General features: G+C 48.9%; 5 protein-coding genes across 5 annotated transcripts; 4 read left to right on the top strand and 1 right to left on the bottom strand.

Moving 5' to 3' along the window:
- Window positions 1–45: 45 nt before the first annotated feature.
- On the top strand, window positions 46–1262 carry M430DRAFT_36770 (hypothetical protein). Its single transcript, XM_024866991.1, has 5 exons — window positions 46–215; window positions 291–373; window positions 440–568; window positions 635–778; window positions 833–1262. Exons 1-5 carry the CDS (start codon window positions 50–52, stop codon window positions 1115–1117), a joined length of 807 nt encoding a protein of 268 aa, XP_024718716.1. The 5' UTR covers window positions 46–49; the 3' UTR covers window positions 1118–1262.
- An 859-nt stretch (window positions 1263–2121) lies between these two features.
- On the top strand, window positions 2122–3148 carry M430DRAFT_21787 (hypothetical protein; the record flags this gene model as incomplete). Its single annotated transcript, XM_024864568.1, has 2 exons — window positions 2122–2231; window positions 2284–3148. The coding sequence occupies 2 exons, from the start codon at window positions 2122–2124 to the stop codon at window positions 3146–3148; spliced, it is 975 nt and encodes a 324-aa protein (XP_024718715.1).
- A 1064-nt stretch (window positions 3149–4212) lies between these two features.
- Window positions 4213–4449, top strand: M430DRAFT_53004 (hypothetical protein; the record flags this gene model as incomplete). The annotated part of the gene is made up of 1 exon (XM_024868341.1): window positions 4213–4449. The coding sequence occupies one exon, from the start codon at window positions 4213–4215 to the stop codon at window positions 4447–4449; it is 237 nt and encodes a 78-aa protein (XP_024718714.1).
- An 812-nt stretch (window positions 4450–5261) lies between these two features.
- On the top strand, window positions 5262–8212 carry M430DRAFT_68918 (hypothetical protein; the record flags this gene model as incomplete). The annotated part of the gene is made up of 4 exons (XM_024869388.1): window positions 5262–5307; window positions 5514–6384; window positions 6539–7170; window positions 7220–8212. 4 exons carry the CDS (start codon window positions 5262–5264, stop codon window positions 7798–7800), a joined length of 2130 nt encoding a protein of 709 aa, XP_024718713.1. The 3' UTR covers window positions 7801–8212.
- A 610-nt stretch (window positions 8213–8822) lies between these two features.
- Window positions 8823–14633, bottom strand: M430DRAFT_60883 (hypothetical protein). Its single transcript, XM_024868886.1, has 5 exons — window positions 13880–14633; window positions 11661–13819; window positions 10974–11612; window positions 10115–10835; window positions 8823–10061 (listed from the first exon to the last, which is right to left on the bottom strand). The coding sequence occupies exons 1-5, from the start codon at window positions 14154–14156 to the stop codon at window positions 9112–9114; spliced, it is 4746 nt and encodes a 1581-aa protein (XP_024718712.1). The 5' UTR covers window positions 14157–14633; the 3' UTR covers window positions 8823–9111.
- Window positions 14634–14768: the final 135 nt, after the last annotated feature.

Raw genomic sequence — 14768 nt, 5'->3', positions numbered from 1 at the left:
TGGAACGATGCAGCACGGCTCACTCACGTGGGCCGAAATGTCAGAGTGGATGGAGATCGTCTATCAGCTCCCCCTCGATGAATATGCGCCTTTTCCCTGTCTAGAGGACGGAGATCCCAAAGACCCCGCGTCTCAGCATGGCGCGCCAATCAATAACCTACACACGAATACAAGTGTTATTGAACCTGGCTTCTATGTTCTTCTGAGCGCCCAAGGTAAATCGATAGATATTCTTGTTGCTTCCCTCTCACGTTCTAATAAGGTACATACGAATACTAAGCGAATCTCAGGCTTGCCCATCGACATTCCCATCAACCCAGATAATCCGGCACCACGCACACTCAGCCGCTCTTTGTCGCAGCCTGATTCTCATGTTAGCTACTACCTTTTAGTTTGGCTGTCAGTTCTATAAGGATGCGCTAATGTTATACCCAAACAGACCACCCAATTTCGTGATAGAGTTCGAGCACGAGACGGGCGCTGTGTCGTTACGGGTGATCCGCGAGTTGATCCCAACTATACCGGTCTTGCAGCAGCGCATATCTTTCCAGTTGCTCATGCTGATTTGGTATACTTTTCTGTTTCTTTAATTTTTCTTTCTATTCAATGTTTTTAGACTAATCTCTGTCCTCAGTGGGTTTCCGGGAAGTGGAAACAGCAGATCAATGATGATGAATACATTGGCCCTACTTGTATCCATTCCATACAAAACGGAATTCTTCTGAGGGATGACGTACACCACTTCTTCGACAAATACTACCTTGCGATCAATCCTGATGTGTGTTTAATCAATTACTAGATCTCCTGTTTCTGATTTCTGATTATCGTCTAGACCGGCTACAAATCTCATTGTTTTGTTAATTCCCCACAACTCGACAATAAAATAATGTTTCGAAATCCAAGTACACCAGAAAAGTTCCAGCCAAGCCGCGCAATTTTGAAGCATCATTTTCGAATGGCGGTCTTGTTAAACATGAAGGGCAGAACAGGATATCCCCAATGGGATGAAGACATACCTGAAGGCTATGATCCGATAGGTGAATTCGCTAGTTCTGAACAAGGGCAGCTTCGATTAGAGACGGAGTTGGCGAGGAAGCTTAATAGCCTTATTACTTGAGAAGTGATGGCTTTATTTTGCTTTAACTTTTTGCGTGGGAAGTTGCACGAAGGCGGACACCTCTCTATCTGCATGTAATAGCTACCTTAGCGACTGAACCCTCTTGCTACTCCAATATATAAACCTGGAAGATTAGATCAGGGATCTGCACTGTCTATTCTACGCTTCTCATCGTGGTCCACAGTCTTAGCAGTGACTTGAAGTGTTCCTCTTATTCATTTCTGCAAGATCTCTGCCCCCGGCCCCGCCCCCGCCCTCCACGATACAGGGACGTCAATACAGCTTATCTTACCTTATTTTCACAACCTCGGTCTTCCAAATCTCTGCTGGCTTGGTCTAGGTAGGTTCAGAGTCAAAACGCCTAATCCATGTATCGACTTTTAGATTAAGCTATTGTCCTCTGTCTTTCAAGGAGGTTCGAACAAGCAAATGTCGAAATATCCAGCTACCGGGCTACCATGTCACCTCGTCGTCATGCCCGGAGTGATGTGCCCAAGGGTCCTCTTCGTTTCGACTGTGAATGTGGACGCAATTTGCTAGACATGTGATACTCACAAAAGAAGGAAAACCCAGAAATACCTGCTACAATACGTCCTTAAGAGGACCTAAGAGGACCTATAGTAACTTCATGGAAAGTCCTAGTAGCGTACCTCCTGCAGGTGGCACTACAACATCTCTAACCACGTGAAGTCTATCACGTGGAATTCGGGGATAAGGTAAGGTACGGCCGTTGTGACATTCGGCTATCATCCTTTATCGGGAGTCGGGATCCACGCATGTGTTTTACAAGGAACCTGGTAGCATTGTAGCCTCGCGTGCCTCGGTATTTCGTGGCGCGGCCTTTGCTCCTGTATCCACTTCCGTATCTTTCTCTTCCCATATATCTTTTCCTTTGATCTCCTTCCCCCTTTTTTCTCTGTTTTGCTTCCTTATAGACTGGTATTTACATATCTAGACGGCCGTTATATATAGATTTCCTTTCGCGTTCCTAGAAATATCGCACGATGAGCCAGAAGGGCGACTTCGCAGCTGTCCGCAAGGATATCGTCAAGCTTCTTCATCAACCTGGCTATGATGATGGAAGCGCTGGCCCCATCCTCGTCCGGCTGGCTTGGTATGTCTTTCTGATATGCTTCGTTTTCCATCTACTGACAAGCCTTTCTTAGGCACTCCTCTGGGACTTACGATGCCGAAACAGACACCGGCGGATCAAATGGCGCTGGCATGCGCTACGAAGCCGAAGGTGGCGACCCTGCCAATGCCGGCCTTCAACATGCGCGCGTATTTCTCGAATCCGTAAAGGAGAAGCACCCGTGGATCACATACGCCGACCTCTGGACATATGCTGGTGTTGTAGCTCTCGAGGAAATGGGCGGCCCCGCAGTCCCATGGAAAGGAGGTCGCACAGATTATGTCGATGACAGCAAAATTCCCCCTCGAGGACGGCTTCCCGACGGCGCCCAAGGCGCAGACCACCTCCGTTGGATATTCTACCGCATGGGGTTCAACGACCAGGAAATCGTCGCGCTCTCAGGAGCACATAATCTCGGACGTTGTCACGCCGACCGATCGGGATTTGATGGTCCGTGGGTCAATAATCCAACGCGGTTCTCGAATCAGTACTTCCGATTACTCCTCTCCCTACAGTGGAAGAAGAAGACATTGCCGAACGGGGTGCAGCAGTTTGTGAACTATGATGAGGACACCGAAACCGAGCTGATGATGCTGCCAACGGACATTGCCCTGACCCAAGATCCGAGTTTCCGCAAATGGGTGGAAATATATGCTCGGGATAAGGATAGGTTCTTTGCCGATTTTGCCAAGGTTTTTGAGAAACTGCTTGAGCTAGGCATTAAGAGAGATGAGAAAGGAACGATCACGAATACGGATAATGTGAAGGGCGGTTATCACTCTGCGCCAAAGAAGAAGAACACTCCAGGAAGTCCAGCGAAGAGCTCGGATGATAAAGTGGATGTGAGCGAAGCGGAGCCATTGAAAGATGCGAATAAAAAGTTCCGAGCGCGGCTGTGAAGTGTGGACGTGGTTGTATGATACGATGGGTTTACTAGACTTGGGGTTGTTAGACTTGAGGTTGATGATAGATGAGATATAACGACATAGACATTAGAGGTTAGAGCTAGACTGCGTTGTTAGACCTACCCAAGGCAGTTGGCATATCTTAGACCGTGAGAGATTCAATAAAGACTTCATCTATTTCATTTGAGTTGCGATGTATGAAGCATGGAAGGCAGGACCGCTCGTTCCTTCCCCCTTACTGTCTCTGTCAATCGTACTCCAAACTTCGGAAAGGCTTCGAAATCCCTTTTGCTCCTAATATTTCCAACTACCACAGAATTACTCGAAATGAAACTATTCAACAGATTTAAAGATTTCCAGGTTGGAAGACCAAAGGCGCATAGCAATCACGCATCTCGCAATTCCCCGGATGAAGGTCCGATGGAACCCCCTTTGTCACCAACATCTGAGGAAGATGACAAGTCGAGAGAGAACATATCCACACCTTCAGAAGGATCGCCAGGATCCCATGATAAGTATGATATGACTGGCATCCCCCCCCTTCTGGAGCACAGATGCATGGCTCGAACACTATATCTCGACAACATCCTATATCATGCTTCGCTACGTGAGCACGCCTGGATCCTCCTTAGCCAGAACGAGAAGTGCAAGGGACGTGAGTGGATGGACCACTATTCACACCCATAAATTGTGCCTAAGACCAAATAGGATGTACTCCAGAGCAGTGGGACGAAATCCAAAAGATGACAGAACTCTACAGTGAGTTCCAACTTTTGTCTTATTCAAACCCAAAAAATACTGACAACCTGCGAAAAGCAAAACTGGCCCAAAGCTACGAACTCTGGCTACAATGCATGATCCAATACTTGGAAAAAGAGCCATCAGATCTCCTGTCAACATGCCACCCCCATATCTCCGAGCTTCCCTACCTCCAATGCTTACAAGGACTTGCTTTCTCGCATGTGCAATTGTCTGGGACCCACGCTTGTTTCTGCCAACTCCGCAAGAAGATTAACGATAACACACATCCCAAGCGAGCACTGATAAGTCGGGTTGCAATGGCAATTTTCAGGGGAGCAACGCTGACCATTCCTATGATAATTATGGTCATGGATGCCAGGAAGGTGACAGTCCTGCTGACCACGGGTATTTCGACGTTGGCGATTGGACTTATCCTATCATTTTGGATGGAGGATGCCTCATGTAAAGATATCTTTGCGGCCACGGCGGCGTACGCTGCGGCTCTGGTAGTGTTTGTCGGAACGTGGAGTCGAAAGGAGGGGGCCATGAATTGAAGCATACGCGTGAAACTGTGAAACTAGGTAGAACAGGGGTTTACAACATGTGAAGCCCTTGTCTGGAATCAAGTTTGGGGAAGGACTCAAGAGAGTGGTAACATTGGAACAAATATCATTCATGAATAGGGAGGCTATTAGAGGCGGCTTCTAGTAGTGCATTGCACAACAAAATGGAAGGCACCTAGATTTGTGGGAGTCCCTAAATGTATCACAACTTGGTTATTCCTGTCACCGCTAATCATCTAGTAGTAAGCACCGAGAGCAGACTCTTTCTGTTATAACTGGTCGAAGCTATCCGGCCAATGGGGACGGCTAAGGCTCCCCGTGTTGACATGAATCGCAATTACTCTGCTGCTATTTTCGTAATAAAAGCTTTAGCCGCAACACAAACGGTGAGAAGAACTGCGTCTTGTGGAATGGAAGAAACCTTACGATTTGAGCTTCTTTGCGAGACCCTTGACCCAGATAGAGGGACGGGTAGGTAAGATAAGATAATAGGGAGATACAGCTTTTACACCCAGATACATGAATGGATCCCTACATCAATATAAAAGTAGATACGACAATCAAATTGTCAAATAACACATGCCGTAATTTAAACCTAGATCTTACCTAAAGGCAACGATTACATTCTCCGCGTCTATTTAAGCTTCGTTTTCCCCGTAATCTTACCGCCTTGCTGGATCTGGCTTAGCCCCCGCATCCCTCGCCACAGTTCCCCCAAAACTAGATTGCAACGTATTGACTGATGATCGACGTCTTTTGGAAATCCTCTGTTCTACAATTTCTCTTTCTTCTCCCTCTTTTACATGTGGCTGTCCGCCAATTCCAATCGACCTCGCGCTACATGTCGAGGTAGGTCGCACTGCATATCCAAGGCCGCTATTCCGATTACTCTGCGATAACACAACTGTCGTTGTCGCGAGCTGCGTCTCCCGCGATGTCAGACTCGGAGCCTCAGACCCCCACTCCCCGATACAGAGGCGGCAGAGCGGCTTTGACAGACATTGCGACTGCAGAACGGAGGAATGGCGACACGGTCGTGAATGAGCTGAACACAGAGCAGAATCCCGATCTCCCATCCTCGTCCCAAACCTTGAACGCTGCTACGATCTTCAAGTCGAACACGATAGCTCCTTCGCCACCGCCAAACCCTTCTACACCTCTGAACGATCGCGCATCTCTTCGCGCTCTGGATACATCGTCTCGCCTTCACACATCCCTAGACACTGGCAGCGGGCACTCGAGTCCTCTCAGCGCAGGCCTTCGAATACGAACCGACGTACCTGGATGCACAGTCACAGCTGCAAGCGCCGTTAATACTGCACGAAGCTCGGAAGAATTCTCCCGCGCACCTGCAACGACAATTGGGATAGCACGAACGCCAAGTATCAAGAATGTACTTGCGAGTAGCGTTGGCAGTAACACGAGTCTCGGTTCCGCGCCAAATTCTGTGGTGTCTTCACCAATGTTGAATGCTATGGCAGACGTTACTCCCCTACCGTCACCCCTCATGTCGGGAGATTCACCAGGGCCTTGGAGGAAACTTACGTCGGGACCTACTTCTCGAGAGACCTTAATACCTCCCACGGCGGACTCGGCCCTCATTACAGCTAACGGCGAGTCTATAGCCTCAGCAATAGCAAACCAGTCAAAACGCCGCGCCTTCCACGGGTTTGGAAATAATGAGTCGGGCCTGAATAGCACAATAAAGAACAGAGATAAGAATGCCGGGGGACATACGAGAAATAGAAGTCTCAGCGAGTATGTGCCGGAAGCAGTGCAGAACTCAATGCCTCGACATATCACAGTCTCGGGTTCCCAGTGTCCCACTATCTTTAATCCTGCTGCTGAATCGGATGCCTCGCTGGATATGCACTTGCGACGAGAACCGCATTTGGCAGTACAAAGAGGTTTGGCACCTGTACCTCGGTAGGTATCCCAGAGCAGACTCCTTTGTTCAGCATACAACACAAATTCCTTCTTTCCTTTACCTATAAATATGTCTGAGTCTTTGAATCATGTTTCAAACCCCAAACCATCTCTTATGTTTAACAAGCATGGTATTAACTGGATCCTCGGGTAGACCTCCAACGCCGCCGTCGAGTAGAACGGGGGGCGAAAGTAGCGATAGCGATTCCCCATTAACAGCTGCAGAATTCACTCGGGCGAAAAAGCCGCGATATGAATATTATGATGCGTATACTCGAGATGGTAAGAAGAAAAAAAGATGGCGAGGCCTGAAAGTTTTAGGGAAAGGAACCTTCAGCCAAGTGATACTAGCAACGAGCCAACTCGACGGAGAAGACAGGAGCACAGATGAGAACGAACATTTCGATCAACAAATGGAAGGTATCCTAACACCTGTGCCTGAGGTTAAGATGGACCGGAAGAAACTGGTCGCCATCAAAATCTGTGAGCATGGGCCGAAAGGAGGCGCTTCTGAGGACCGAGTGGAGATGTCTTTGAAGCGCGAGTTGGAAATCATGAAGACAATTCACCATCCCTCACTAGTTTGTCTCAAAGCGTGGAATATCGAACAAACACGCGCTCTTCTGGTCCTCAATTACTGCCCTGGGGGAGATCTCTTCGAGGTAGCAAGTGGCCATCGAGATGTCATGGTTCCAGGGCTCCTACGACGTATATTTGCAGAGTTAGTCGGGGCAGTGCGGTACCTGCATGGGGCACATATTGTACACCGGGATATTAAACTTGAGAGTCAGTCGTATCCCCTATTTCTCACGTGAACCAAACTAATATATCACAGACGTCCTCGTCAACCTCACTCACTATGAGCTCGCTCGTAATCAAGACTGGACAGTCTATCCATACTCAATCATTACACTTACAGATTTGGGGCTTGCTCGCCACGTTGCTGATGATGAAAAACTCACTACTAGGTGCGGATCCGACGATTATGCTGCGCCAGAAGTGATTCTAGGCCAGCCCTATGATGGACGCGCCATTGATGCTTGGTCTCTGGGTGTCCTTCTATATGCCCTTCTCGAGAGTCGATTGCCATTTGACCCCCATCCAAGAATGTCCGAAGCGCAACGAATGCGCAGTCGAACCTCTCATCGCATTGCGAGAATTGAATGGGTATGGATCGAATACGCCGGGGATGAAGGGGACCGTGAAAGCGACCCAGAAAAGTTTAGAGCCAAGGGGTTAGAAGGTGCCATGCTAGCAACGGAGGGACTATTAAAACGAGTTAGGAATCGCTGGACGTTGGAGCAAGTTGCCGAGCTGGAGTGGGTCAAGGGGGCGATTGCTGTCGAAGGCGGGATCAAGTTCCGCGAAGAGGCTGATGCGGAAGAGGTGTTGGATATTGATTCCTCGCCTTTATAGTGACCCTTTATCACCCACGCCCTAATATCATCAAGGTTCCACGGACGATGATGATGATGACATTGCAGGGTAGAAAAAAAGCCTTGAGGATAAACCCGTATTTGTTTCGGTAATTGTATTTGCAGCGAGTTGCGCAAGGGATTTACGGTTCCGTCATGGTATTATAGGGCAGGAAACGGCGTTTTGCGAGTTTGAGACTCCTCTCACATGAGAGGGTGTTTGTGTTTGTTGTATCTTACGGGTACGTACCTTACCTATGTATATATATTATCAATTTTCGCGGATGGATCAATTGTGGGATAGGAAGAGATGAATGATGGATGGAAAGCTTAGAGAAAGGAACAACTGGCCGTATTTGTAGTGTAGTAGTTGTAGCAAACCGCGAGATTTCTTTCTTGAATGCAAAAACGATAATAATAATTAATTCATCTGTGGACTCAAACTAAGACGGTCTGTTACAGAAGAGCTTGGGGTCCTTCTGAAGAGCTTGGGGTCCTTCTGAAGAGCTTGGGGTCCTTCTGAAGAGCTTTATTATTTATGTTGTTTCCCTAGATTTGTCTTGCACATGGCTTCTGCACAGCGTTTGTTTACTCTGCGTCTGCGTTCTTCCTGTGCGAGCTTTGCTAGATATCGTGTTCGCGTTCGTGTCCTGTAATACATACATACTGTCGGACGGCTGAATATGAATGCATATAGGCCTAAGTGTAATAACCCGGTATTGAACGATGTAGTCCCCCACGCCTCCCGTAAATGGAAGATTTCACGTTGAATGACATAAGTCCGTGTCGAGAAGCGGGGGGTGGATGGTGAAAACCTATATAATAGAATAGGGAAGAGTGAACTCGAAATCTCACTGCTCGGAGTTGAGAGGCGCAGGGAATTGAAGATCGTGATATGTATGTATAATGGCGGGAGAAGGGTACGGCAAGCAAGGTGTGTGCGCAGTTGACTCAAGAAGGGAGGGTCGTGAGGGAAGGAAGGCTATATGGAACGGAGATTAGGATCAACAAGTAGGCAGACACGCTCAAAAGATGTTTTGCATCGAGCCTCTGGCCAAGGTAACTAACTCTCCAGCGAGAGGACTGTTTAAAGACTGCTTCTATAGTATCGATACAGTAACTTCACTGTCCATACATTTTGCGCCGCAATACTTCTGGTATGCAGCCAGTTCCCTTCCTCCCATGGTCCATAAAGTCATAGCTCTTTCGCGTATTCAGCGATAGCATGTGAGCATCAAGTTTATCATCCCATCCAAAGCACACCATTGTCCCAAGTCTACCTCATTACGCAAAGAATGTGGTTCCTCTGCACTTAATCTATCTTCAGACCCTCGCCTTCCTCGACATGAATCTCCGTCGCCGGTTCCTCAACCTCTTCGGCCTCATGTTCAACAGGGACCTCAAACTCCGGCCGGAGCTTCGCGCCACCTTTATGGGTCTCTAAGAGATCCCTATGCAATGCTAAATTGTCTATCTGGTCATCGTCATCAATGTCCGGCACCGGGCTCGGATCCACGAACACACCATTATCACCTTCTGGGATGGCATTTTCGAAATCTTCGAGACGTCCTCTGAGAGAACCCGAACTTGCCGACGAGTTATGCTGAACAATATCGCTGCCGTCCAGATCGAAATCATTCCCCGAGTTATCGTCGAGGTCTACCTCAGATCCCGTCCCGGAAACAAAATTCTGCTCTCTGTTTAAGCCTTCGAGGCCGGCAAAGTTCCAATTCCCAGCGATGGCTTTTGGAGCGTCAGAAGCTAAGTTCCAACTGCCAACGGTGTTTTTGGAAGAGCGTAGCCCAACAGTACTTAAACCAAGGTTGTTGTAGTTCATGTCCATGTCAATACCTTCATCTTCAATACTCTCGAGTGGCAAACCGTCGTTCATCTGCGCATCACCTAACAGTAATGGGGCTGCATCCTCGTCATTCAGTTCGTGGGCTTTGTAGGCTGGCAGACCCTCGAGCTCCTGTGGATTTACTGTCTTATCCAAACCATTGTTTGCTCGATGGTGAGCTGCTCCTACTTCTGTCAAAGCGCTCGACGACCCACGAAGGGAAGAATTTGCGTCGAGGCCCTGGTCTTCCCCCGACTTGGCTGTATCGTCTTCTGACGGTTCATGGGAATTCTCGAACTTTTTGATAATCTGTTGAAATCTGGGCCCACCTAGTGGTACGTCTGACCGACGTCGGTAGAACAGCAGATAGGCACTTTGCGAGACAATTCGTGAAGGATCTTTCTGCTTCGAAACTGACGAGTCTAGAGAAATTAGTTAAAAATGAGTATATTGGAAGGTTAGGATTCGTACATACCATTGTATTCGTACCATTCGTTGTCCACAAAGTTCTTCGCAAATGCAGTGTAATGACCACCGCCGAGTCCACCCCAATGATCATCAACAGCAAAAAGGTCATAAATCTCTTGCTTGCCATTTTCCGTTTCCATGACCCTTGAGGTAAGGTCAAGGCCCTCGATAGGGAAATCTACAAGGATGTCGAGCTTGTCTCGCCGAGTACTGCTAGAGCTGAAACGCTTGAGGTGCATGACGAGGATATCAGGAGTCTTCCAGAGCTCAAATTTCTTCGTTGCTCTTCGGTGTTCTTTGCATCGTGGACAATACCAAGTATCGGCTTCAGAAAGTACTTCTTCTTTGCCGAACTCATTCAGGCAATCGTCTAGAGTGATACCATTCTTTCTCCGTTGCGCACGAGCTGAACGCTTGGCGATGAGCTCAGTATCGTTGAAGGTCGGTATAGAACTGAACGTTGAACGCCCCCGCAAGTTGTCATCTGGACCGTCGGCTTCAAACATTGCTTCGTAAGCGTCGGCTTTCCAATCAACAACAATGCCTTCACCAAGACGAATGAGAGGTCCGTCATCAGGCGCGTCTTGGTCGCTGTCGTTCATGTTGGGTACCTTTCGTGATGCCCGGTTGCCCTTTCTCGAGTAAGTTTTCATACCACGGCTATTGCGGCCTTTGCCATAACCTACTCTAACCCCGGCTTTCTTTGCCACTGTTCGGTAAACAAGAGCCTAGGGTCTTGGGTCAGATCAACTTTCCCGGGCCGAATCTAAGATTGCAGAACAAAGCACCCAAAAAGGGGTCCGGGGGACATAATACGTCATAAGGCTTGATAATGGGGTTCAATAACGAAAATGGGCTCTACTTACATTGGGTTTAGGGAGTGAGGGTTCATCCTCCTCACTTGACTCATCATTCATTCGTGTTGCGCTTGACAGAGTATTCGAAGGGTACTGATCATCATCATTACTGCTCTCCGAACCAGTTCGACCGTTGGCCATGTCGAAATCGTTCCCTGACTCGTCCTCGTAGGTTCGCTGCAGGCGAGGATTCCTTGATGCAATGGATGGGTAGTTTCTATCTTCATCGACCTCGCTCCATCCCGTGGGGACCGAGTCCTTCGGGCCTGAGAAGTAGCCAAGATCGAACATGTTCTGCAACGCCGGATTAAGATAAGAACCGGGCTGAAGAAACTTTGGTCGACGCCTGTTGAAAGAAGGTTTGGAAGTCTGCGTTGCTGCTGTTGATTTCGGAGCATCCTTTTCAACAGACTCACGAACACCGTTCGACTCCTTCATGGTTACGTCAACGATTCCATCTTCGCCATCAACAGAGTTGGCAACAACTTTTCCTTCAGATGAGTCGGAGCCATTGGTAAGAACAATATCCGGGTCCACACTATCAGTAACGCTGGTGCTGGCTTCATCGTCTTCTTCGAATTCTGGGGATGTACTAAATGTTGCGACCTTCTCGAGAATTTTGCGCTTGATCATGTCCTCACTTCTCGCCTATGATCCTGTTAATAGTAGTTCAATCACAAAGAGATATCGCCTTACCTCTTCAGGAGTCAGGATAATGTAATGGGGAACCGGAACGAGGGCCCAGTTCTTCTTGTATCCGCTGCGATTACGGTCCTTATTCGGGCGACGATGAAATACAGGCACCAGCATTTTCTCTGCCAATGCATCCTCCCAACTTTGCGTGTCATCTTCCTCGGATTCGGTGCTCAAGTTGCTCGCATTCGCCAGTTTGGCCCTCTGTTTCTTCGTAGGCTTGCGGCGTTCTGGCCAGTTCGTAGGTTTGGCTTCCAGCTCATACACCGCAACATTGTCATTGGCCCCAATTTCCTCGAACACAGATTTGTAATCTTCGTATATCCTGTAGAATTTGTATTTGAACTCTTCGGCTATGAATAATCTCTCGACCGGAACCCCAACCTTCTTGCTCATGTACTCTTTCATGGCTGAGAAACTTCCCTGCTTATCCATGTCGACAGGTATGAGCATTGGAGCGTCATTTAGAGGGAAGAAATAGACAGTATGTGACCATGAGTTCTCGATCGGTAATTGCAAGGTTAAGTTGTTGAAGGGGTCGAACGTGATGCTGATTTTGCCGCAAACAGGGCAGACCAGAGTTGACTTGTACATCCCAGTGAACAGATCGGCGATTACAGAATCATCTCGCTTTTTCGTAATATCCCAGACTTTGGCAGCCATCTCCCGAATTGCCTCCGGATTGTTGACCATGTCATCCGTCGAATCAGGCTTTTCAATATATGGCTTCTTCTTTACACGACTCAAATCCTCCTGGAGGCCATCAAGCAGAAATCCAAGGAACTCCTGAGAATCCTGTTGGCCGTAACCAGAAAATGACGGTGCGTATCTACCAATAGTGTTCTTGAAGTGTCGTGGCGCAATAGACTGTGGGACAGGTTCTTTGTAGATCTCTTTGAGAAGGTGATCATATGCCATTGCAACTTCGCCATTATTGCCCAACGGGTTCTCGACGTTTAGCTCTTCTTGGGCACTGTCCGTTAAGAAGTATTTCGTCAACTCCTCCACGCTTCGAACGCACTGCAAGGCTGAGTTCATATAGCACGTATTCCCTAGGTTACTTAAGCCTACAGTCCCAGGAACTCGACCATTTTTCTGTGCTCGGCCACGGAGGTTATATCCTGATGGTGCGGGGCTATTTCGGCCACTGTTCGCCTGACTGTTCGACTGGTGAGATAGATTTGATACCCCCGTTCGAGTGCCTGTTGTTGAGGTCTTCGTCTTCGACACATGATTCGAAACGTGGGTGTCATGGTCAATTTGTTCATCGAGGACAATAGCTTGGTTATCGCCTAGTCCAACAAAAGCCAAGTCACTGTGACCATTGTACTTCGGATTGCCGCTCTGATCCTGTGCATTAACTAATTCTCGCTCCAAGCCCTTCTTGAGCTGTGAGAACGTAGCCACATCCAAAAGAAGTCGAGTCCAGGAATCCTGGGGTTCGCCTGGGTTCGGAGCAGTTGCTGCTCCGGGAGCAGGAGAGCTTGGTCTTGAGGAGGGTGGAGTTGTGAGATCACCAGTAGGCGGCACTGGATCGGCGGCAGGCTGTTTTCGAGGGATTCTCCAAACACGCACCTTCTTGGATAAATCGATGTTGGCCTTGGTTTTTGCTTTCCTCAAGAACTCGATATATTGAACGGATCTGCTAACGACGATGACTGGGGCCACAGGGTTCTGCACCTTGAGTAGCTGAGGAATAAGTGAGGTACTATCCGACCACAACCGATGCACCGTGAATATGGGAGGATGAAATTCGTAGATGACGTTCGGAATCCCTGACCTGTCTGGGTTCGTATTGTGTGCGTACCGAACAATAGGATGCTGCCCTGGCATGAGGCCATACCAAGCCATCACAAGGTCCCAAGCCTCCTGGGGGAAAAGGCTGAATGACTCTGTGCCTAAACCATGCTTTAACTGCACAAAGTCTTCACCGTCACAATCCTTGATGATCTGCTGGATGATGTCGGAGTTGTCGACTGGGCCAATCTCTCCTTCGGGGTCCACCTTGCTGTTGTGCCTGGCTTCTGAGCCTCGAGCTAGGACACGATTGAGCCATGATTTCGATACTAGGTACGTTTTGTCCCCTTCATTGAGTTGATGTTGGTCCGCCGCTTCACAGACTGTAGTAACCGTCTTGATCTGTACATCAATAGGAGGAATATCTGCGTGGCGGCAAGTAAGCTTCTGTAACTCTGAGGACTGGGGCATATATCTTGACGAACCTGTCTCTGCGGAAGAAGAAGGTGAAGGGTCTTGGGTCTGAGTCGAGGTGGCGGGAGTGTCTGCATCTGGTTCACCCTTCAGCATATCCACAGATTGTGCCCGTTGGGCACGGCTTGGCTGTGTAGATGAATCGGCAGTCTCTGTAGTGTCCGAAGGAGGGACTGTGATCATATCGATATCATCTTTCGGGCTTGATGGCGCCTCCCCTTCCAAATCCGACGCACGTCTCTTGAGTGGCGACGAGGATCGGTGAGGAAGATCTGCTGCCCCTCCCATAATAGCCCTGTGCGAGAAAGGGAGGAGTGGAGACTGCCCCCTTGTGTCCTGTTCGTTCAGAGAGTGTGAGGCTCTTCCAAGCTCGGAGGCTGACGTCGCGTCTCCAGCCCTCTCGCCCTCGATGGACAAACCTGCGTATGCAGCACTTGGAGAGCTCGCTGCCGAGTGGATGTAGTCTGGGGCGCTGAGGGAAGAGGAGCTATGGAGGTGCGGAGGAATGTGGGGAGGAAGGGCTGAATCCGAGCGGGCGTCGTCGTTGGTGGGGAGGTCGAAGCGCGGCAAATCGCTGGGAGACTGGGATTCGCGTTCCTCAACGGAGTCCAGCGGGATGTCGTTGCTATTATCAGAATCGGGGCCTCTTATATGCTGCGGAGAAAGCTTTCTTTTCTTTGTGGAAGACGTTGTGAAGGTGAGCTGCCCGTGCAGCTCTGTTGTCGCGTTGGTGAGAGTAGCGAGAAAAGTTGAGAAGCCGCCGTGTCATAGGTAATTGTGCAATGCGGGACAGCAAGGACGGACAGGCTGCATGTAATCAAGACTGAGGCGAGAGAGATCGAAACATCGAGAATTGGGGTATGGGAGTTGTGGGGGGGTGGTTGGGGTGGGGGGGGGGGG

The sequence above is a fragment of the Amorphotheca resinae genome, assembly GCF_003019875.1.
Source record: "Amorphotheca resinae ATCC 22711 unplaced genomic scaffold M430scaffold_10, whole genome shotgun sequence".
NCBI classification, from domain to species: Eukaryota; Fungi; Ascomycota; class Leotiomycetes; order Helotiales; family Amorphothecaceae; genus Amorphotheca; species Amorphotheca resinae.
Note: the sequence above shows the minus strand (reverse complement) of the source record. Positions and strands in the feature narration are given on the sequence as shown.